We start from the raw sequence: 19,815 nt of genomic DNA on the forward strand, positions 1-19,815 counted from the left end.
CTCTGCAACAATAAAGATGTGCCCGTTGGCCTTTTACTTGTAAAACCATATTTGAATAGAACTTTAAAAATCCTGCGTGGATGTTACGGACAAACGTGAGGAACGAGGCAGGAAGGAGGAGGTATGGAGGCAGGAAGGAGGAGGTATGGAGGCAGGAAGGAGGAGGTATGGAGGCAGGCTTCAGAGGGGCTCATTATCTCCCCAGAGCAACCAAACCCCCAGCCCCAGGACTCGTTTCTCTAAAAAGGCTTCATGTCTCTGCCAGCAGCACTTTTCCTTACAGGGTGCTTGGTAAAGCGTGCATTTTCCTGAAAAGCAACAGGCTTTTTGTTAATTCATTAGCATGGCTCAGCAGTGGTAGTATGTGGGCAGAGATTAACCCCCTCCTGGGCTGGGCCAGCTGCTCTGCACGTCCTCTTTCAGAGGAAAGCCCTGAGAGATGGGACAGGCACACCGCACCGCAACCCAGAACAAAACCAAAGCAGATGCAAAACTAACGTACAGAGGGAAATGCTGCCTTTCACACCCGGACTTCTATTCTTGTATTGATGAGCTTTAGGACTTCTGCACGCCCAGCAAGAGCCGGCAGCATGTGCTGTCCCTCCTGCCCTCATCCTGCCCCTGACTTCCCACCGCACCGTACGCAGACGTTTGAGGAGTTGTTTCTGTACGCGCAACACGGACAAAATGGATGCAGCTTGTGCTGTAACGCATGCCTTTAACACCGGAGACAACGTTCTACCTGCAAACGACAGTAAAAACCTTGGATTTATTGCTGTATTCATTTGTGCTCGTGATTTGTGCCTTTTAGCTCATTTCTAGAAGGCTGATCTCCGGGGCCAGCATCCTGCGTCATTAGGGAATGATGCTCTCTCCCTTCCCAAATCCATCACCAACTTCCCCCATGCCAGTAATCTGAACAGTTTGAGTTTTCTGGGAACCAATATACTATTTGAATAATGTTTTCAGTGAAATACAGATTATTTTAATAGATAACTTGTTTATATGTACAGCACAAGTTATCCCAGCTTCAGAGTACTGTTTATGTACTTCCCCATCTACAAAAAATAAGGAAGATGCTTTTAAAAAGCTGATTCTTAAAACACGTGGAAAAGAACAAGCTACCTGGGCAGAGCTGTAGGTCATACCTAGAAAACAGGTAGACGGAAAAGGTTTCGATGGCAGTGAACAGAAAAAGTAGCAATCGGACCTCTACATTTCTTGACTTCCATAAAGCAATGCCAGGTGAAAACTTCATGGGACTAAGAACGTGAAATTTCAGCATAAAAGGTAATGACCTTGGCTAAGCTCTCTTCGCCAACTGGACTGAAAGAAGGAAGCCGAGCAGCGACCCAGCTGGCCGCACAGAGATCGGGAGGGACCTCACAAAGGACACGTCTCCCAGGGATCTGCTGACGGGTGCAGAGATGGGGCCATCTCGCCCTTCAGGGCAAGCCGCTATTCTGCAAAACGGACGCTGAGCCCCTCTTCTCTCCTCTGGTCGGAGACTTCGCTTTGATGCTCTGCGGTCAGAGGGACGGAAAAAAGGGAAGAGGGGTATATCCCATTTTATTTAAGAGAAACCTCTACATCGATACACCTCAAAACCGCTCTTGTTGCTACAGGCAGCCTTGAAGTGATGGCTGAACGAACGGGAGGAACCAAACTCCCTCCGTGGCATAAAGCCAGCGAGCGTGCTACTCCTCTTCCTCGGCCTCCACGAGGCTGCAGGTGCCGGCGGACCCCTGCCCTTCGTGACACAGCTGCAGCTCTCTAGGCTGGGCTCCAGCCTCCTGGAATCCAAGGTCCACCCCAGAACTGACGCGGACACAAATCCCTGCTATTTCCAGGTTCAAATCCTTTCTGTAGTGGCAGCGTGCGGTAGCTTGCCACATCACCTTTAGGACCCAGTACCCAGCTCACATTTCTCCTTTAAAACCCTCAATTTCAGCAATTGTTTAGGCTACGTTCTAAAAATGTTCCACCGTACTTGAAAACTAGGGATGCCCCTACTATATATCCTACGGCTCCACAGATAGAATCCATAAGAATATAAAAGTATAGTAATGTTTTCCACTAAACACAATCAAAACTAAAGAGATTTGGCCTAATTATTTTAGTACACACATATATATAAAAACATATGGATCGATTAGAATGCAATTTGCTAATTTTGGTATATTATATCATAATCTATACCAAACTGTAGCTTGTAATTCAGAGAGCAAAAATAACGGACAGCAATGATCCCTATCGTCATCCATGCCAAGAAATCAAAGCCTAATAAATGCTGCAAAAATACTCTTAATCCTCACAACTGAGCAGTTTCGTTCGGCATGGCAGGCTAGCACGGTGTAATCTTTGGGGACTAGGATGAACTGGGAGAGTGGAGGAGTTATAAATACCAGAGTTTTGGATAACGGCTCAGATATTTATTTAATTCAGAAGGGAAAAAAGAAAAACGCCACTATTTTTTTTGGTCAATAAATGTGAAGTGATTTTTTTCCCTTTTTTTTAAAGCAGAAGCTTGACATAAAAGCTCTTTCATAAAACGTTCTTAACATCAGGGAGAGAAGCCAGGCAGCTGTGTGCTGTTATTGTGTACACGGTAAATCAGGCACAAAAAGGGGCAGCTCAGCAGGGCACCGGGAGGGTAAGATGCACACTTAACCCCCTGCACACATTGTTGCTCTATTTCTTTCCATCTTCGTCTGTCTGCAGCCGGTACTGTATCTGTCATGAATGTAACAGGCCATTTTCAATCTAAATCTTGTTATGGATTAATAAGCAAACACTTTCTCACTTATTATGCAATTTATCATGATGAAAATTGCATTGGGCTCCTCAAGGCTACATGCTGATACATTCATTTATTCAGTGCTCTGTGGATAGAGAGCCATACTAATCTTTATGACAGCTAAGGATGTAATCGCAAGATGAAAATGACTTTCTGAAGAACTGCGTTCGCTTGGCTTCTGCAAGCCTACATTTACATACAATAGGGCTTAGGAGATTCTCTGGGAAGGCACAACAGTTTGGCTTCTTTTCTCACACTACAAGAAAGAACTGAAGTTCAGACAAATCACAACGTTCATCCAGTTTGTACGTATTTCTCTAGAAACACCCCCCCCAACACACGGCAATCGTTCGTTCTTTAAATCTTGAGGAAATTAAAACTGCTGTATAAAATGGCTCACATCTGCCTTAGCCTAATGTAAAAGGCAGGCAGAAAGCTTAACACCTCCACGGACGGATGATAAAATGCATAGATGGTACTAAGGCAGCCCCGGTCAGTTCCTTATTGCATCCAGCACTTAACATGTGCCTGTCTATAAGCAAACATCTGTAAACACATTTGTAAAGTACAATTCCTTCATAAGGGAGCCGTCTTCAGAGCTGTCAGATTTGAAGCTGAGTTCTCAGGTTAAATGCTACGGACGCGTAGAAGTGCTCACAGCCTTAGGTGTTATTGCTACAGAAGTTCTTGACTAAAACAGAAAAGTAACTGAAAATGTAAGTACGTAGTTTCAACACTTGACAATATTTGTAATCATAAGGGTATTCTACGGCTTCATATGGTGCAACATGAAAGAGCAGTGTTTACTGTGATTTAGCAAACAACAGCCTTAGAATAAAACAGAAAACTGGCTAACGGTTAAAGGATTTTTTTATTTTTTCAATATCTGCAGCAGTATTATTACGGTAATGCTGCAAACAAGCTAAGCAAACCCCCTCCTCCCGCTAAGCGCAGCGTTTCCCGCGCAGCTGAACATCCCCCAGCGCGCTGGCGGCCCGCTGCACTTTCCAAGCAGTTGTAAAGTCCTGCAGACACTTCCTTCTCCTTTCACGTACACCTCTCCTCTCCCACACGCTTCAGGACATACCCAGAAAGCCTGGCAGACATTAGCAATGCCATCGAGCAAGGTATTACCTGATGAAAAATGGACCTCTGCATTTCATGAAAAGAAATACAGTACAATTAATACGTAAATAATCAATTATGATGACCTCAGCAATTTCAGACACTAGATTTTTTTCCTTCCCCCAAGCAAAAACCTTGCAAAGAAAAATATCACAGACCAGTCAGCCGTCTTCCTTCAGGAATGAAATGGTTTCTCCGTCAATGAACGGTTTATCAATTACTGAATGGGTTACAAATTAACACTTAAAGAACACCACTAATTAAAATACCATGTAGAGAGCACTACATAAATTAAAAATTAAGCATGAAATATGTTAAAAAACCCCCTAGGGAGTATTCGCACGGCGCTTGGGATGCCAGACTTAGAAAGCACTAAAATGGCAATTGGTGCGGGTTAGGAAAGCTCTACCGAAACGGCCGGCACCGCCGCGATTGGCGGGGCGGAAGGGTCTGTCCTGTTCTGCGTGGAAGCACGGCCCATCAGCCCGGACTCGAACGGCAGGACTGCGAACGCGGCGCCAGCCTACGCGTTGCAGAACATAAACGCGCTTAACAACAAAAACGTGCTGAGGTTTTGTTAGAAAAAAGATCAATTATTGCTAGATTTTATGTGATGAAAATTATTATTAGATTGAAGTATTTTTAGTAAGAGTCATTTTCCAAGTGGGTGTCTGCAGAGCTGTAATACTACAGTATTAACTCATACTGGCAACCAAATAAATACGAAATTTGTATTTGCTCAAGGCAATCCCCCACCTAGAGCAGGAGCTACATGTTTTGTATGTCCTAACTGTGGACTAATTTGTTCCTATGCAAGAGCCATGTACCTATGAATAAAAATTTTATCTCAGTGACACTAATGCATATCCACTTATATTTTTCAAGGTTTTCCATTAAAAGCAGGAAGCTTGAAATAGCTTTCAAAGCCAATTACATAAAGCATAGTATGATCGTTTTATTTCATATAAACAGCCTGCTGTGGTTGCTTCTTACAGTGACTTTTTATTTTTTCTTTATTTAAACAAGGAATCAGAGCCTCTCCTTTTGCACTTTTAAGTGGCTTGCTTTTTTTATAAAAACTAAATACAGAAAAAAATGTTCAGACAGAGATTTAGAAGAAGTTTCAGATGAGATGATCAATTTTACAACAAACAGTAATAAAAATAAGGACTATATTGCAAAACCCTTTCCTGCACAAGTAGTCTTGTTGTCATTAATCAGATTAATGGTGTGAGTAAAGACTGTTCATGTGAGAATCGGGGCCCCAGTTGAAATTTATTACATTTCGGCCTCAGATCATAAAATTTGTGGATACTCAATGAAAATGCTACTCATGTCCTGCAAAGCTGCATACATTAAATAAATCCCAACCGCTAATATTCAAGAATCCCATTATCTTAACACAAAATGCATTAAAAAAAGGTAAGACACTACCTTTATTACACAAGTCATCTTAATGACTTCACTTACACGTTTAGCCATAATTATTTGATTTAGCCATAATTATTTGATGGCGTGATTGATAGCACGTAGCACTATCAAGTGTGACAACCTGCATACATACTGGTGTATACACAACTAGAAGTTGTACAATTACAGTAATGTCTAAGAAATGGAACAAATATGCACTTAAGAGTTCCATGCACCAAAAAAACCCACCCCACCACAAAAAAACAGTATTACATTTTTTCTGTGTATTTTATGTCGAAGTGTCAGAATTCCTCATGAATTCCCCCCCAACCCCAATTACAAATACCTGATTGAAAGAAGATTTTATTTCAAAGAGGTTAGAATGGAGCTACAAGACAGCGTACCATATAAATCTTGATTTAGGACACTTTAATAAGTTGTTCTCTGACCCTAGAGACAGGCTGTGGTCTATTGAGTTTATGATTTCTTAGCAATCCTTAAGCAATCCTTAGCAATCTACAAGTTACCTTGATGCTATTAATAGTGATGCTGTTGATAAAATAACCACCTTTTCCAAAATGTACTTTCCAAAACAATTCACATCCTGATGGGATGGCTTGTAAAACCATGGGGGAAAAAAAAAAATCCACATATTCAGACACACTGGTGGAAAATACCTTCTGAAAATACTTTTTTTTACAGTTAAGAAAGGGTAAAAAATATTATGTTGAAGACAGACAGACATATTTTAGATATAAAACTGTTTAACTCGCTTCTTTTCTCAAAATTACTTAGCAGTATGACCGGCAGATTAATGCTGTGTAGCCCCAGGCAATGCCTCCCAAGCGTTTGGAGTCTCCCAATTTAGGCGGGGTGACTCCCTGTGCCACGAGAAGCCAGCACCGCAGTGCTGCTGCGCTCAAGCGACTGGATCTCTCCCGCCGTGGTTAAACCCTCTCCTCTCCGAGATCGCCCACCGCAGCTGCCCGAGGCTGCAAACCAGGCCGGACGAAAGCAGGCTTGAAATTGTAATTTAGATGCTACTGGTTCAAATGCAAACCTTGAAACAAGGAGTAATTCCTCGTCCCACCTTCTTGCCAAGTACCAGAGCTGTCAGGATTTGGACGAACTGCTGCAAAACCTAGATCCGCAGGTCAGAAACGATGCAAGTATTTGTAAGTGAATAAATGAGGTACCTACTTAGCGAGCTGTTTCTCCGCGTCGGCGCAGAGCTCCAGAAGGCCCATCAGCACGGCGGAGACGTCCATGTAGGGCTCCCAGACGGTAAAGCCTCGGCCGATGAGGTCGATGGCGGTTCTGCGGATGGTGCTGTGCGCGGGCAGCTTGGGGCTGGGCGGCTGCAGCAGCAGAAACGTCAGCGCCTTGCCTGCCGTGCAGAGCGGGAGAGAACGGGACAGTGAAGAGAGCGCTGCAGAACTGATTTTGCCTTGTTTCCAAATACCTGCTCTTGAGAAACACGCAGTATGGAAACCGGCTCATAAGTCACCATGTTAAGGCTTCATCTCACCAAGGAAGCGCAGAAGCTTCCAACTGCAGGGCCTTCCCACAGTCAGTGAAAGAGAGACAGACGTGCTTCCGTGGGTATCAGGTATGACAATTAACTGCAGGGCTGTTAATTAACTCCCTGTGCCATGGATTTCATGCAGAACCCACGATGGCAACCCACGGCAGTCCCCAAACGCGGACACTACCGATGCTGGGCACGGCAGGGGATACCGGCCCAGCCTGCCCGGGGTACAGGCTGTCCACGCTCCCCGCGGCCGCTCTCAGCTCCCCGCGCAGCAGGAGGCAGGGAGGCTGTTCTGCTACGCCGGAGCAGGGGACCGACTGGACGCGTGCACCCCGTCAGCAACGCTACAACCCCGCCAGCCGCTGCCGATGCGAATTTTAAAGCATTCTCAATGGCAACGACGGGCGGTTTGTTACTGGAACGCATCAGTCTACAGGGCACCGTGACCTGAGTCAAACAGGCCCACGCCAATACTGCCAGTGCTGAGTCTTAAACATAGTATTTTCATTACAGAAGAAATAGTACTAAATATATTTTTGGAAAAAAAAAAATATAAGAAGTCTACACGCCTAAATATTTCTGCCTGAAAACTGTGTAAAAAAAGTCAGAATAAATCAAAATTGAAATGATGGAATAACTCAAAACGGAAACGATAAAGAAATATCCTCCATTCAACAGACACTTGCTATGAAAACCCTGAAAATCTGTAATAATATTAACATAGGTAATAAAGTTTTCAGAAAAAAAGGTACATCATTTTGAAAGGATGTCCAAGAAAAACAAGCTTAAAAGATTAAACTTGCAAAAATACCAGTTAAAATAAACCATACTGAGATTACACGCCTTTTCAGCAGTATCTTGGCTACAGCTAGAAGCAGTTCACGCTAGGTGCGCTTAACTGAGTGAGAACAGCAAAAGTAAGTCACCCAAGTCACCAAAATCCCCCACCAAAACAACTCCTCGTTTCCAAACATGCAGGGGCTCAGGTGAGGTGGCACAACCGGCTCTGTTCTTTAATTAAAAGCCTGCGCTGCGCCGTGATGTCATCACCTCAGCCATCGGCAGAGATGACGTTTAACCTAAGTGGACTGACTACCCGGGGACACAGCCGCAGCGACTAACGCTGCAAGAACGGCGCCATCGCAGTGCGATGCCGAATCCCCCCTCTCCCCAGAGCCACGGCGAGCACGGCTCCCCGGCAGCGCGGCCGTTCACCGCAGCGAGAGCTGCCGCCCCGGCGTCCTCTCCCAGCCAGCCTTCGGCAAGGCAGCTCCCTCTCACAACGCAGAAGAAACGCGCAAGCAAAACGTGTATTGACGAGCTGACGAACTGGGACGAGGAGCTCGGGGGATCTGCCTACTCGGCCTGCTCTTGCCCCCGTACGAGTCTAGAAGGGAAGGGGCAGAGAAGCAAGCCTTGGCGGTAATCCAGCAAAGCTCCTTGGCCTGTCACCGAGATGCTCGGCAGCATCGGCTCCCAGACGTGGGCGATTTGCGAACTAGATACCCGATTTCACAGCAAGGATTTTTCTTCCTTGCCAAATATACTTCCTACTGACACCTCCTCGGTGTCAGATGTGTAGGGATTAGTAATGCTTTGTTTGGGAAAGGGAATGAAATTATTTGTAAAGCCTCCGATTCACTCTGTCTCGGGATGCGCAAAGGGATGGTGTTTGTGACCGCTTCCGCTCCCAGATCTCAGCGCCTCCAGAACCGTGCCTGGGTCTTCTGCTAAGGAAACACTCGACAGCACGAGAACTCTTAAACGACAATACCACCCCATGCACCTGAGCAGAAATCTCCCTGACGCGGGGCCCACAAATAAGCTATACGTTGAGAAGAGTTGCCCGAAAGTTCGCAAGGAGATGTATAATTCTCGCCATTCCAGTGTCGCACCTCAGTAAATGAGCATTAGACATATATAAAAAAGCAATTAACCCTGAGAATCGGCTCTCGAATTGGAAATGTACTTAGTCCATTTTTTACAGACCCACTGCCAGTCTTGTCTCACACACACCTTACACATGAACTTTTTTTTTTGTGCAGTGCTCTCAGGTTTTGGGGCAGGGCCGTCGCAGCGCTGTGGTTTGTTTGGAGCCGTGGCATCTTCCCGAGGCTGAGTGCTGCTGGCTAAAACAGGCAGCTCTCAGGAAAGGGCAGAAAGCACCCAGTACTGGGGGAGGCTCTGCACCTCCAGGCTGAAGAGCTGCGCTCGCTTTTTGACCTGTAACTCTCTGTTTTGAAAGAATAACCGTGGCAGAGGTTCAGCAGGAACTGCTGGACATGTCTCCACCTTTGGAGGACTCCGTATTTGGCGGTTAAGGTCAGTTAGAGATGTAAGATCAAACGTTTCTCTCTTGTAGGTGAAGGAACTGAATTTTGGATCATTTCTGTCACATCTGAGCATCCTAGCCATTCAGACATTTCCGTTAAAGAGAGACTCTGCCATCAGCACTGTCCCCTCAGGTCACCACTTGAAAACAAAGGAAAGCTGGCAATGATCCCCCCCTCACTGAAAGCGGCAGCAGAACCTAGAACGACAGGACAAATGACCTTCCCGCATCCGAGCGCAGGATGTTCAAATGACTCGCAATCGCTGCAGAGGAGCCCAGGCAGCAAAGGAAGCCGGCCGGGGCTGGGGGCTCTGCCCTGAAAGGTACCCGCCGCCGGAAACCCTCCCGCAGCATCGCCTCCCTTCGGAGGGCTGCACGCCTCACGCCTGCATTTGCTACCGTTACCTCGCAGCACTGGCGTCCATCCTCACTAACTCACTCGCCCTCCTCCCCACAACGCCTCTTTTTTCTTTTAGAGAGAAATAAAGCTTAAAGGGGTCGGGGGGAGAGAGAGAAATGATGTCCCAAACAAGTTCAACATACCTGAATTCTGATCCAGGCTCTGCATATTGAGGAATCGTGATTAATAATTTCGTTTGATAGACTTTTTAAAATAAAAATAATGCCATATATATAAATGTGTAGGAGGGCTAAAACAAGCAATGCTAAAAAAGATAAAGATAATTCATCATTCTCTCTACGTAATTATTTGTTATGTCTTAATAACGTTAACTTAGCTTGCTATTGTGATAAAGATAACCTATCGATTTTAACAGGTTTTTCTTTAGTTTTCAGAACTGTCCTCTATGAGTTGCTTGTTTTGGGTATTAAATAAACCGCCTGTCATTTTAAGCATTCCGAAAAGCCAACAACAGACACGCTTTTCTAGTCCATTCACACTAATCCCTTACACGTGTGAAACAAAGGAACCAAAAGTTGCTTCTTGAAGCGCATAGCAGGCCACGAAGCTCTAGTTTGTGTGAATTTTGTATCTCAAATATAAGAACTTTATTAAAAAGCATGCCTACCCAAATGTTCCTACAATGAAACAGGCCTACCTTTTCACAGGAATCCTCCTAGCATTGCTCCTACTGACACCTACCTTGTGTAAATTGAGCGAAGGAAAAAGATGAACTGAACAAAAGTCATTCTGCTGCCCGTTTCTCAGCCTGGACATCTTTGTTTAAGCTTTGACTTGGCTTAAATGAACGAATTAATATTGACAAAAACATCAACTAAGCTAATGAGTTGTTAGTTAAGGCAATAAACATGTCACATTAGAGTCAGCGCAGTAAAGAGGTAATTAGCCCTGGAAAAGCTCTGCTGATTGGGGCTGCGGAGATCCTTCGCTCTTAACCTTTGAGTCCATTACGCGGAGCAGGACAGGGAGCAGCCACGCTAATGCGCATCCCCGGGACCCGCAGCCTCGCCCGCGCAGCCCAGGGCAGGTCCCTGCTCACGCCTGGTGCTGATTCGGCATCTTTTAGCGAACCTACACGCTCACCCTACCATCAAACGGGCAAGAGAATATCTATTTAAAGGTATTTTAGTAGGAGTTTGGGCCAACACGGTGATGCGACAGAAAGATCCTACCGAACCAGAACGCAGCTCGTGACTGCGCTTCAGCGTGCTGCTCCTGCTTCCGGAAGGGCTCGTCCATGCAGTGCATGCTGAAATGATGGTAAGCAGGGGGTGTTGTCTTCCTTGCTGGAAATCTAGATAACACCACACTCTTTAAACAAAAACCCAAAAAATCTGCCCTACTAAAACCTAAGTTTTGATGATTTACACATACCTTCTGTTCGAAAAAGTCATTAAGAAACCAACCGACAAAAGCGCCTTTCATTAAAAATTAGGGTGCGACTTACTAGACAGAATTACTTCAAGCAGTAACTGAACAGAAACGTAGCCCAGGAAATGACACATTCCTATATAAATTTGTATGAAAATATAATTTTGTTCCAGATGTTTTATTCTGCATTGGCACACGTATGCCACAAGCGTACGGAAATAAAAAAGCCGTACAGGAGGTAACCCAGAGAGCAGCAGGCAGGGATTTTGTCCTTGGACAGAGCCGACCACCTTGTCAGTCCAAGGGAGGTATCAGGAGTACCAAAACCAGACCGGATTTTTCTCCACCGGTAGAGAAGGATAAAATTTCGGACACAAGTACTGAAGTGCTTTCAACATTTAGACTAGAGACAGCAAATCTGCCAGTTCTCTGAAACGGTTTCTCTGTACCCTCGCAGGACACAGCCCACGCGACAGCACACCGCTACCCCACAGACAGGTCTACCCAGCAACCAGCGGCGTAGTTAAAACCTGCCTACTTTCTCGTGTGTTTACTTGAACATTAAATAAAGGTTTGAGCCTTTGGTTCTTACATAATTTCTATTAATGAAAATGTGACATGAATACTAAACCTCATCAGTTATTTTCCGTGCGTATACCCGCTTGGCTTTCTAAAATGTCTTTCTTTGCTGAATCTCAAGAGCTTTAACCATATTACATCAGTCAGCATTGTTATCCCCATTTTGCCGATAGATTTAAAAAAATTAAATAATTTGCTCAGGAAAATCAATAGCACAGGCATGAACGAGACACTGATAACTCTGACTCCCATTCTCATAATTTGCCACGAGATCAAGTTCCAACTAAATAAAAATGATGGACTCCAAGAACATGATTTAACTTGCTTTGCATCTTTTTCTGATTTTATGTAAAAAAAAAAAAGTGAAGAATCATAGCTCTAGTTTTTTTTCAGTCTGCCCTCTCTCCCCGTGTCCGTGGGCACAGTGGTTTTCTACAAGAAATTAAACCAAATTGTGACCCTTTCTGGATGATTTGACCTATACCTGCGTGAAATGTCCACCAAATGACAGAAATATAAATTTGGATAGCTGGGTTAAAAGTCCATATCCCTTAATCCCTTCCTATTTCTGGTGCAGTGAATTTTTATTACAAATCTTCTCTCATCTTTCAGACAGCTATAAAACCAGAGGATATTTTTAGGCCTAAATTAAAAGTTAACTAGTCACAGTATTTGAAGATTTTTTTCTAAAGACATAATGACGAAAATATTTTTTTTTTTCAATCACACTCAATGTCAAATTTCCTTATTTTTACAGAATTCGTTTTCAGCATTTTTTTTGGCCTTTAATATAATTCTGACACTTAAATTTTTTCAGCTGAACTTATGCTAGGAGAGACTTCCATTTTGGTGGTGACCTCTCTGAGTTATTTAAGTACCGTTCTTGCAACAGGTGCAATGCCTGCAACTTGTAAGGTAATTTCAGAATTGACATGAATAAGCAGTTTTATATTTCTTTTCAAAAGTACGGTCTTAGAGTGTATTAAGAAGCTAAGTAGTTATTGCGCATGATAGTAACGAGACCGCATTTTATTCAAAGTAAAAAACAATTTCGAATTAAAATTGAGTTGCTCCTGCATAAAAGGAGAAAAGCCAAGAGGCTGGAAAGAAAGAATTCCCAATTCCCACACGTCAGAGCGAGTGACACCACCACAATGCCGTGGCATTGCCCCGGCAGGCGAGCCGCAGTGCTGGGGCGGCCGTCCCTGTGCGCCGCGGCGGCGGCCGAGGGGATGCCGGGGTGGGCAGGCAGAGAATCCCTGAGGAAAGCCTGGACTGCCGTGCAGCCATTTTGCTCTGCAGATCGCACCGCGTAGCTGCCAGATCGCAATCCGCGGCTCGCGCCCAGGCGAGGACCGTTGGACCGCGTCGCCGGTCGGTCGCTTTGCGCCGCTTCCTTCGCCGTGCAACAATTCAAAATTTAATTCTCAACGCTCCCGACGCAGTAAGGTTTTCCAGGGGCGGCGCGGGCTGCCCCTACCTGCCGGCGGCCGAGAACAATAGGGCGTTCGCTGCGCAGGCAATCGATACCCCCACCCGCTCCTCCCAGCCACCGACACGGGAGGGGAACGGGGCTCGCCGCGCCGTGCCGCACGCAGCCGCTGCCGTTTTGGCTTTGCTCTTCTGAGGGCTGAGGGACAGCCCCTTCTCCACAAATACTCAAGAAGTAATAGAGCTTGGAAAAATACCGAGAGAAAGGTAGTGCCTGCTTACTTTGTCAGTACGTTTAAATTGTTACTTGAGGCTCCCGTTAGCTGAAAACAGAGCAAAAGTTGGGATTAGCAGGAGCGTACATTTAAAACTACATTTATGACTTGCTGTAAGTCCCAGTTCTCATTTATATGGAAAAGGAAATGTTTGTAAGTGTCCAAACGCCAGGAGACGGGCGGCTGGAGCAGGGCAGAGAGGCTATGCACAGAGGCCAGCGGGACGCCGTTCGGCCCGCTCTGCCGGCCCGCTCTGCCGGCCCGCTCTGCCGGCCCGCTAGCTCCCAGCCCGCCGCCAGCCCCTGCGAGGAAGCAAAGCTTGTCCTGAAATTTATAACCGCCTCTCAGGGTTTTGAAAATGAAATGCTTCCTAATCGAATGTGTTTCTGCAGCACATATGGAAGTCGGTGCTCTACTGGACGGTTAAGATGTCATTTTTTAACAATACAAGAAAAAACCAGGGTTTTTGCCTCATATCTGATCAGAAGGGAAGTCTTCTCATTCAGGTTGAAGACTTAAACACATCAGAAATGTTATTTAATCTTAAGGGGAACATTTCCTCTGTGGTAATTATCCATGTACTGGAAACGCTGGAAATTTAACAGAGGTCAGAACAACCAATCCTAGACGCAGTAAATTCCCAGCTTTTCCATTAAACAGCATAATATACATTGCTTTTTCCATGAAGTGGACAGACAGCAAAGAATATTCCTAAGTGAGGCCAGACGAACGCTGCCCCTAAGTTGTTTTAAAATTCTGTAAGATTTTGCATAATTCATTAGAAAGGGAGACAAAGGAAAAAGCAGAAAACGTTTCTAGTAGCTGGTTTCCCGGTCTTTTCAGTCTAACTCTGGCCTAGTTAAACCGACCTAACAATGCCATTTTTCTTCCTCTCAAAATCTGCAGTGGGGGAATCAAATGTGAAAGCAAGATCAATTCTGTTCCAAGACAGTAAATGAGTTTCAGATCAGACTTGTTTCAATTTATGGAGAGAACCCAACTATGCTGGCTTAAATGCATTCTTCCTCTAACTATGAAATTATATTACAGTGCTATAGAAAGAGTAAACTATCATTATGTTAATCCAAAATTTGTTTATAATCTAGCAGGAAGGAGAAAGCCAATATGACTCAGGTCATAACTGTGCATTCAACTTTGTATTTTCGTTCCTGTTAATTGCATAATTCCATTAAACCACGCTATTTATTTTAATCTAAATTATATCATGTTTTCTAAATAAAGCTATTTCCATAAAAATGATCACCATTTCATAGGAAGTAGCTGTTTTTTCCATCACAGTGCTGACCAAACTATACGTTTATCTTAGAAGTTTCCTCCTGTTACACATTAATTGTAATGAATTTTCTTAAGCAGTTTGGACAACCCGTGACCTACACAGCAGTGGAAGATGCACAATACCGAGGAAATAAGTCAAGGCAAGGCAACAACTTGTAGGAGTCAGGGATCACAACTTAACCTGCTCCACGGCACCGGCGTCCGACAGATAAACATACCCGTACCAACAACGGTGTCTATTTTATTCCCAACTACTGCGAAGCCACGTGAGCAATGCGTGGCAGTCCAGCTGTTTTAAGCTGCTCCTTTCTCCCCAGGCTCTGTCACCCAAAGGTGCCTGTCCCCTCAATTTGGGTAGCACACCTACAGCTGGGCCTACGTTGCGACTGATGCCATCGTCGTTAGGCTCTTTACAGGGCAACCCGGCAATTCATTCAACCAGATTTATCTTTGGAGAAAGTAAAACCTAGGTGACCGGGCACTACCGGAGCAAGGGGTTATGTTTGCATGTGCTTGAGTAGTTTTGAAGATGAAATCAAAGCTCTCCAAAGGCCAGGACGTAGGGTAAAAACGGCTCCTTTTCTTTTTAGCTATTGCTACACGTTTTGAATTACAACCTGTTCGAGCCATAGCTTGAAACAAAGACGCTGGCAATAACATCTCTTATGCTAAACCGGTAACTACAGCAACAGAAAGATAACCACACAAGCAGCGATTAGTTTTCCAACGCGTAGATCTCTGAACCAGCTTACTCCGGTGTCAGCCCAGTGCTGGTGCTGATGGATTGCTTCCCTGGCAGCAGCTAGCTGTGCTAGACAGTTTGAAATTGTACTCCTAGACAGTGTGCCATCATCCTTACGCTGCGGGACTAGCTGAAGGACTGAGTGAAGGAGTTGGGTCTCTTCTCTCTGGAGAAGAGAAGGCTCAGGGGGACCTCATTACAGCCCTCCAGTACTTCAAGGGCGGCTAGAAAGAGGATGGAGGCTCTCCCTTCATGAGGAGCCACGCGGAGAAGACAAGGGGCAAGGGGTACAAGTTGCACCGTGAAAGGTTTCATATTGACATAAGAAAGAGGTGGTTTTTTTTACAATGAGAACAATCGTTCCCTGGAACAACCTCCCCAGGGTCACGGTGGAGTCCCCATCGCTGGAGGTTTTGAAGATATGACTGGACAGGGTGCTAGATAGTCTCATCTCGGCTCCCTTTCTCACCAAAGGTTGGACCAGATGATCTTTCGAGGTCCCTTCCGACCTGGCTGTTCTGTGATTCTATAATTTTTACTGCTGTTCTCCGTAGCAATTTATTCCAACCAGCTGCAGACCAGCAGCTCAGAGACGATCCCTAACATGATACTCAAGTCATACACGTTCGAGTTGATTATGGGGTCCTTTGCTATGACATTTCACAAAGATGAATGCAAATGCTTATAAAACATAAAATTAAAGAAATTCAAAGTTAACGAGGGATGTATATATTTAATCAAGATTTTCTTTTTTTTTTTCCTCCACTGTAAGTGCTAGGTACAGCCAGTTGCACAATGACATAACTCTGTTGCCTACATGGAAACAGCACATATATGATGAAAAGTTGGAAAATAACACTGATATAGTATACGTAAGATAAAACACTTCAAAATTTATGGTCACACATATGTACTCACGTACATGTGAAGATAGGACGTGCCCTTTTGGATTAGATGAAAGACTGCTCATCCAATCTTATCACCGTGAGCCACTGATACAGTAGCTATTAAAAAAGTTCCTGCTGTAGACAAGTAGATAGGGGAACTGCTCAAAAACCCCCGGGCTTGCCACCCCCTCACTGGTGGCAGTCCAGCAGGCTGGACTGCATTAAGGGTTACACCCTGCAACATACCCTGTATTTGCTGCAGTTTTCACTACTCCTTGTTATTCCATAAGCGCTTAACCCTGCTTACATCTTCAAGCAATGAGTTCCCCAGGCCAGTCCCACGTGCTTGGTGCCGGAGCAGCACAGCGAGCCCGGGGGAAGAGGCAGAGGAGCGAGAGGAGAGCCCCGGCAGCACCCCGACGTGACTGCGTTCCTAACTAACGCTCGGCTCTGGCAGCGGGAGCGGAGCTTGAGATCAGAGGCCTCCTGCTCGGCTGCTGTTTCGACACGCAGCTGGTACTTCTCTGAAGAACAAGGGCAATAAAAAGACAACGACGATTTTCACACGTTTCTTACTCAGCAAATCCCACCTCCTTCCCAATGAATGCAAGAGCTCCCAGCAAAGACTATTAATGAAAAAAAAAAAGGTCAAGAGAAACTCCAAAACAGTTGAGAAATAATTTCCAATAATTATAATACTAAGCATTAATCAACCCACCCATTGTAAATCCAAATCCCTGCTAGTTGCTTCAAAAACAATATTATGCCGATTATTTTTGTCTATTTTCTCCCACATTTCTCCTTCCTAAAAGGACTAAGTAACGTCTCACAGGTGTTTTCCTGGGTTTGTGATTATTCTTACCACACATATCTAAGACTGTAAAATTCTGATTCCTCTCCTATGCTTTTAAGGTAAGGTTGCTTAGCATCTGCAACCCTAATGAAGGAATAATGTTAATTTGTATGATGAATTAAATTAGTTTCAGAGTTTCTCTTCATCTCACTCATTACAAAGGCAAGCACAGGCTGATTTGTTGACTTGTCACAGCTTATGAAGCAGCAGTTCATAACAAAGTTATTCTGGAGTGTTCTTTTTAAACGTGCAAACTCTTGACTGACAATGTTTGGGCACTATTGTCTTAGATACAGACACCGAACAGCAGAAAGCATATGCAGCTTTGGTTTTCCCACTTGACATATGAAGACTACACATTTTAAGTTGGTAACATTGCACGTAGATAATGTCACTGAATCCTCAAACACATTATTGTTTGCTGGTTGTTTAAGCCCTCTGTAACATTCAAATACAACTTTCCTGCCGTGTCAAACACCATCTCTAAACGTAACATTCATTTAAGAGCAGGTATCAGCCATATAAAACATAGCAAAATAAAACTACAGTTTTTTGAGACTTTTTTTCCGGGAAAGAATTCCTCGTTTCCCTTGAGCACAGCTATCGCAGCTAGAACACACGTGTGACCCACATGGAACGATAACCTAGGCTTTGTGCGTGATCTGTCTTACTACAGACTGCTACTGCTTGTTGGGCCATCGGTGGCACTGAGCGCATTTCCTCAGCCTCCCAACCGGTTGGCTACTTGTGCAAAATGGAAATTGTAATCAGATTCCCATAGAGAGGACCTTTCACCACCCCCATCAGGAAGGAAAGAATGACTCGCAGATAATATGCCCGATTCACAATGCTCTGCAGCCAGAAAACTTCTATTGCAATTATGAACCACGGCTGCAAAATGTAAAAATTATCTAGCACTGCAAACAGGTAAGCGTCCCTGCTTTCGGTTCTCTTTGTTACCTGTCGCTGGCGCTGAAGCTGCACCTTCCTTCAGACATGCATAGTACTGGCAGCATCAGTTCTGTTTCTTTGACAATAAACTTCTTAATAAAACCCAAGCAAAATAGCTGTATAAACAAAAAAATGAATATATATTTTTCGGAATTTCCCACCTAAATGCTAAAATTGATATTACAGAAACTGCTTTTAAATATTCAGACACTCATAGGCAAGGACTGTTGATGAAGACGGTCCCTCGGGGAGATGGGGAGGAGAGGCGAGCCCAGCCGACGGAGCGGGAACCACCTGCTCCCGCCTTGGGGTGGCACGCTGAGCACCCCGGCAGAGCTGCGCAGCGCCGAGAAACGCTTGCCGCTGGACTGCCACCTTTGCAAAAATGCTGCTTCTAAGGAGCGCAGACGCATGTACGCTCGCAAACGTGTGGAAATAAAAACCACTCCAATTAATCACGGTACATCCCGCTAGCCTGATATTACATTTACTCGGGCAGGTATTCTCCTCCTGAACTACAGCCGCTTCCTGTACATACATTTCCCTCAGGACATTAAAACACACGGCTGTAAGCCTGAAGTCATAAGAGCTTAAACGAGGAATTACACACCTCGCACATGCCGTGAGGTTCTCAGCAATGTTACACTCTCGCATATCTCGCCCCGGCTCAAGGAGGGGCTGGGAAGAGCAATGGGAACGGCACCGTTGCGGGACTGGACCTAAGCCCCAAGGGCTGATCTCTCAGGTCCCCCGTGCAACGCGAGGCGCGGGGTCGTGGAAGGCACGTTTCGGAGAATAAGGGGCTGAAGTGAGACGCGACTGGAGCGGGGAAGGGGTTCTGGGACGTCAGAAGGGAGCTCACGTCTGGAGCAAAAAGAGAGAATCTCACTTTGACTGCCTCTCGCCATAAAACACCATATATATATCCAGATGGCCAACAGCCCCCGGGGCTGCGCTCCCCGCACTGCTCCATCCCTACACCTGTCCAACCACCCATTTTCACAAGAACTGCAGAAAGCGAAAATCTCTGCCTCTGCTGGCATCAGCAGTATTTCCAAAGGGTACTAGGGGATGGCATGCTCAGACCAGCAGCAAAATCATACACGTTTTCTTTTCTTCAGAAATGACTAATGTGTCTATCTCCTGGGAGATATACTCTTCGTTCAAATAGATATCTGAGTTACCCTCGCATACTTCTACAAGAAAAAGTTCTGTTCCTTATCTGTAAAATGGGAATAATATTGTCCCTTTAAGTTTTAAAAAACCCCACTCATATCTGACACATTTGTAGAGCAACTTTTTGGGGATATTTTGTACTACACCAAAGATTTTATCTTAAGCCAGCCTCCCCCAAGACCAGCTGCTCCTGCAAATGCTCAGCTGCTGGCAAAGCGGACCCGAGTCCTGCCGAGGGAAGAGCATGAGAGACGGGGATCAACCCATGGAGCTTGGCACGGGGCCCGCGGGGCAGCCAGGGCCTCGGCACCGAGCAGGCACGCGCTTCCTGCTCCAGGTATCGCGGGACACGCAAGCGGCGCCCCTCCCTGCGCGCTCCCCCGCAGACAAGGCACGCTTCGCAGCACCGGCTTGCCCCGGGACGGGCCCCCTCTGCACGCTTAACAGGGTGAGCTTGGGGATTACCATGAAACTGCAGCCTGCGACAGGGTGCCGCGCACGGAGGAGCGGTGCTGGAGGCTGAGCTCGAACTCTTTCAATGTACAGCCTCAGTGCTCTTCAAACAAGCCCGTGCCTCCTCTCCGCTGCACCCCAGTGCTGACCATCGCTCGTGTGGGCAGAGCGGCTCCCACAGCCCC

The 19,815-nt window shown here is 45.5% G+C and overlaps 1 protein-coding gene across 11 annotated transcripts in view; it reads right to left on the bottom strand.

Moving 5' to 3' along the window:
* The window catches only part of WDR7 (WD repeat domain 7), a 149,037-nt gene that overhangs the window by 41,785 nt on the left and 87,437 nt on the right, over window positions 1-19,815 (bottom strand). For all 11 annotated transcript variants that reach the window (XR_012042405.1, XR_012042404.1, XM_072861013.1 and 8 more), the window contains one exon: window positions 6,533-6,719. Coding sequence is in view for 9 of the 11 variants with exons in the window: in XM_072861013.1 (XP_072717114.1) it covers window positions 6,533-6,719 (187 nt within the window). In the remaining 2 variants the exon portion in view is untranslated. The remainder of the gene's footprint in view (window positions 1-6,532; window positions 6,720-19,815) is intronic.

This window comes from Ciconia boyciana, chromosome 4, assembly GCF_034638445.1.
Source record: "Ciconia boyciana chromosome 4, ASM3463844v1, whole genome shotgun sequence".
NCBI lineage: Eukaryota > Metazoa > Chordata > Aves > Ciconiiformes > Ciconiidae > Ciconia > Ciconia boyciana.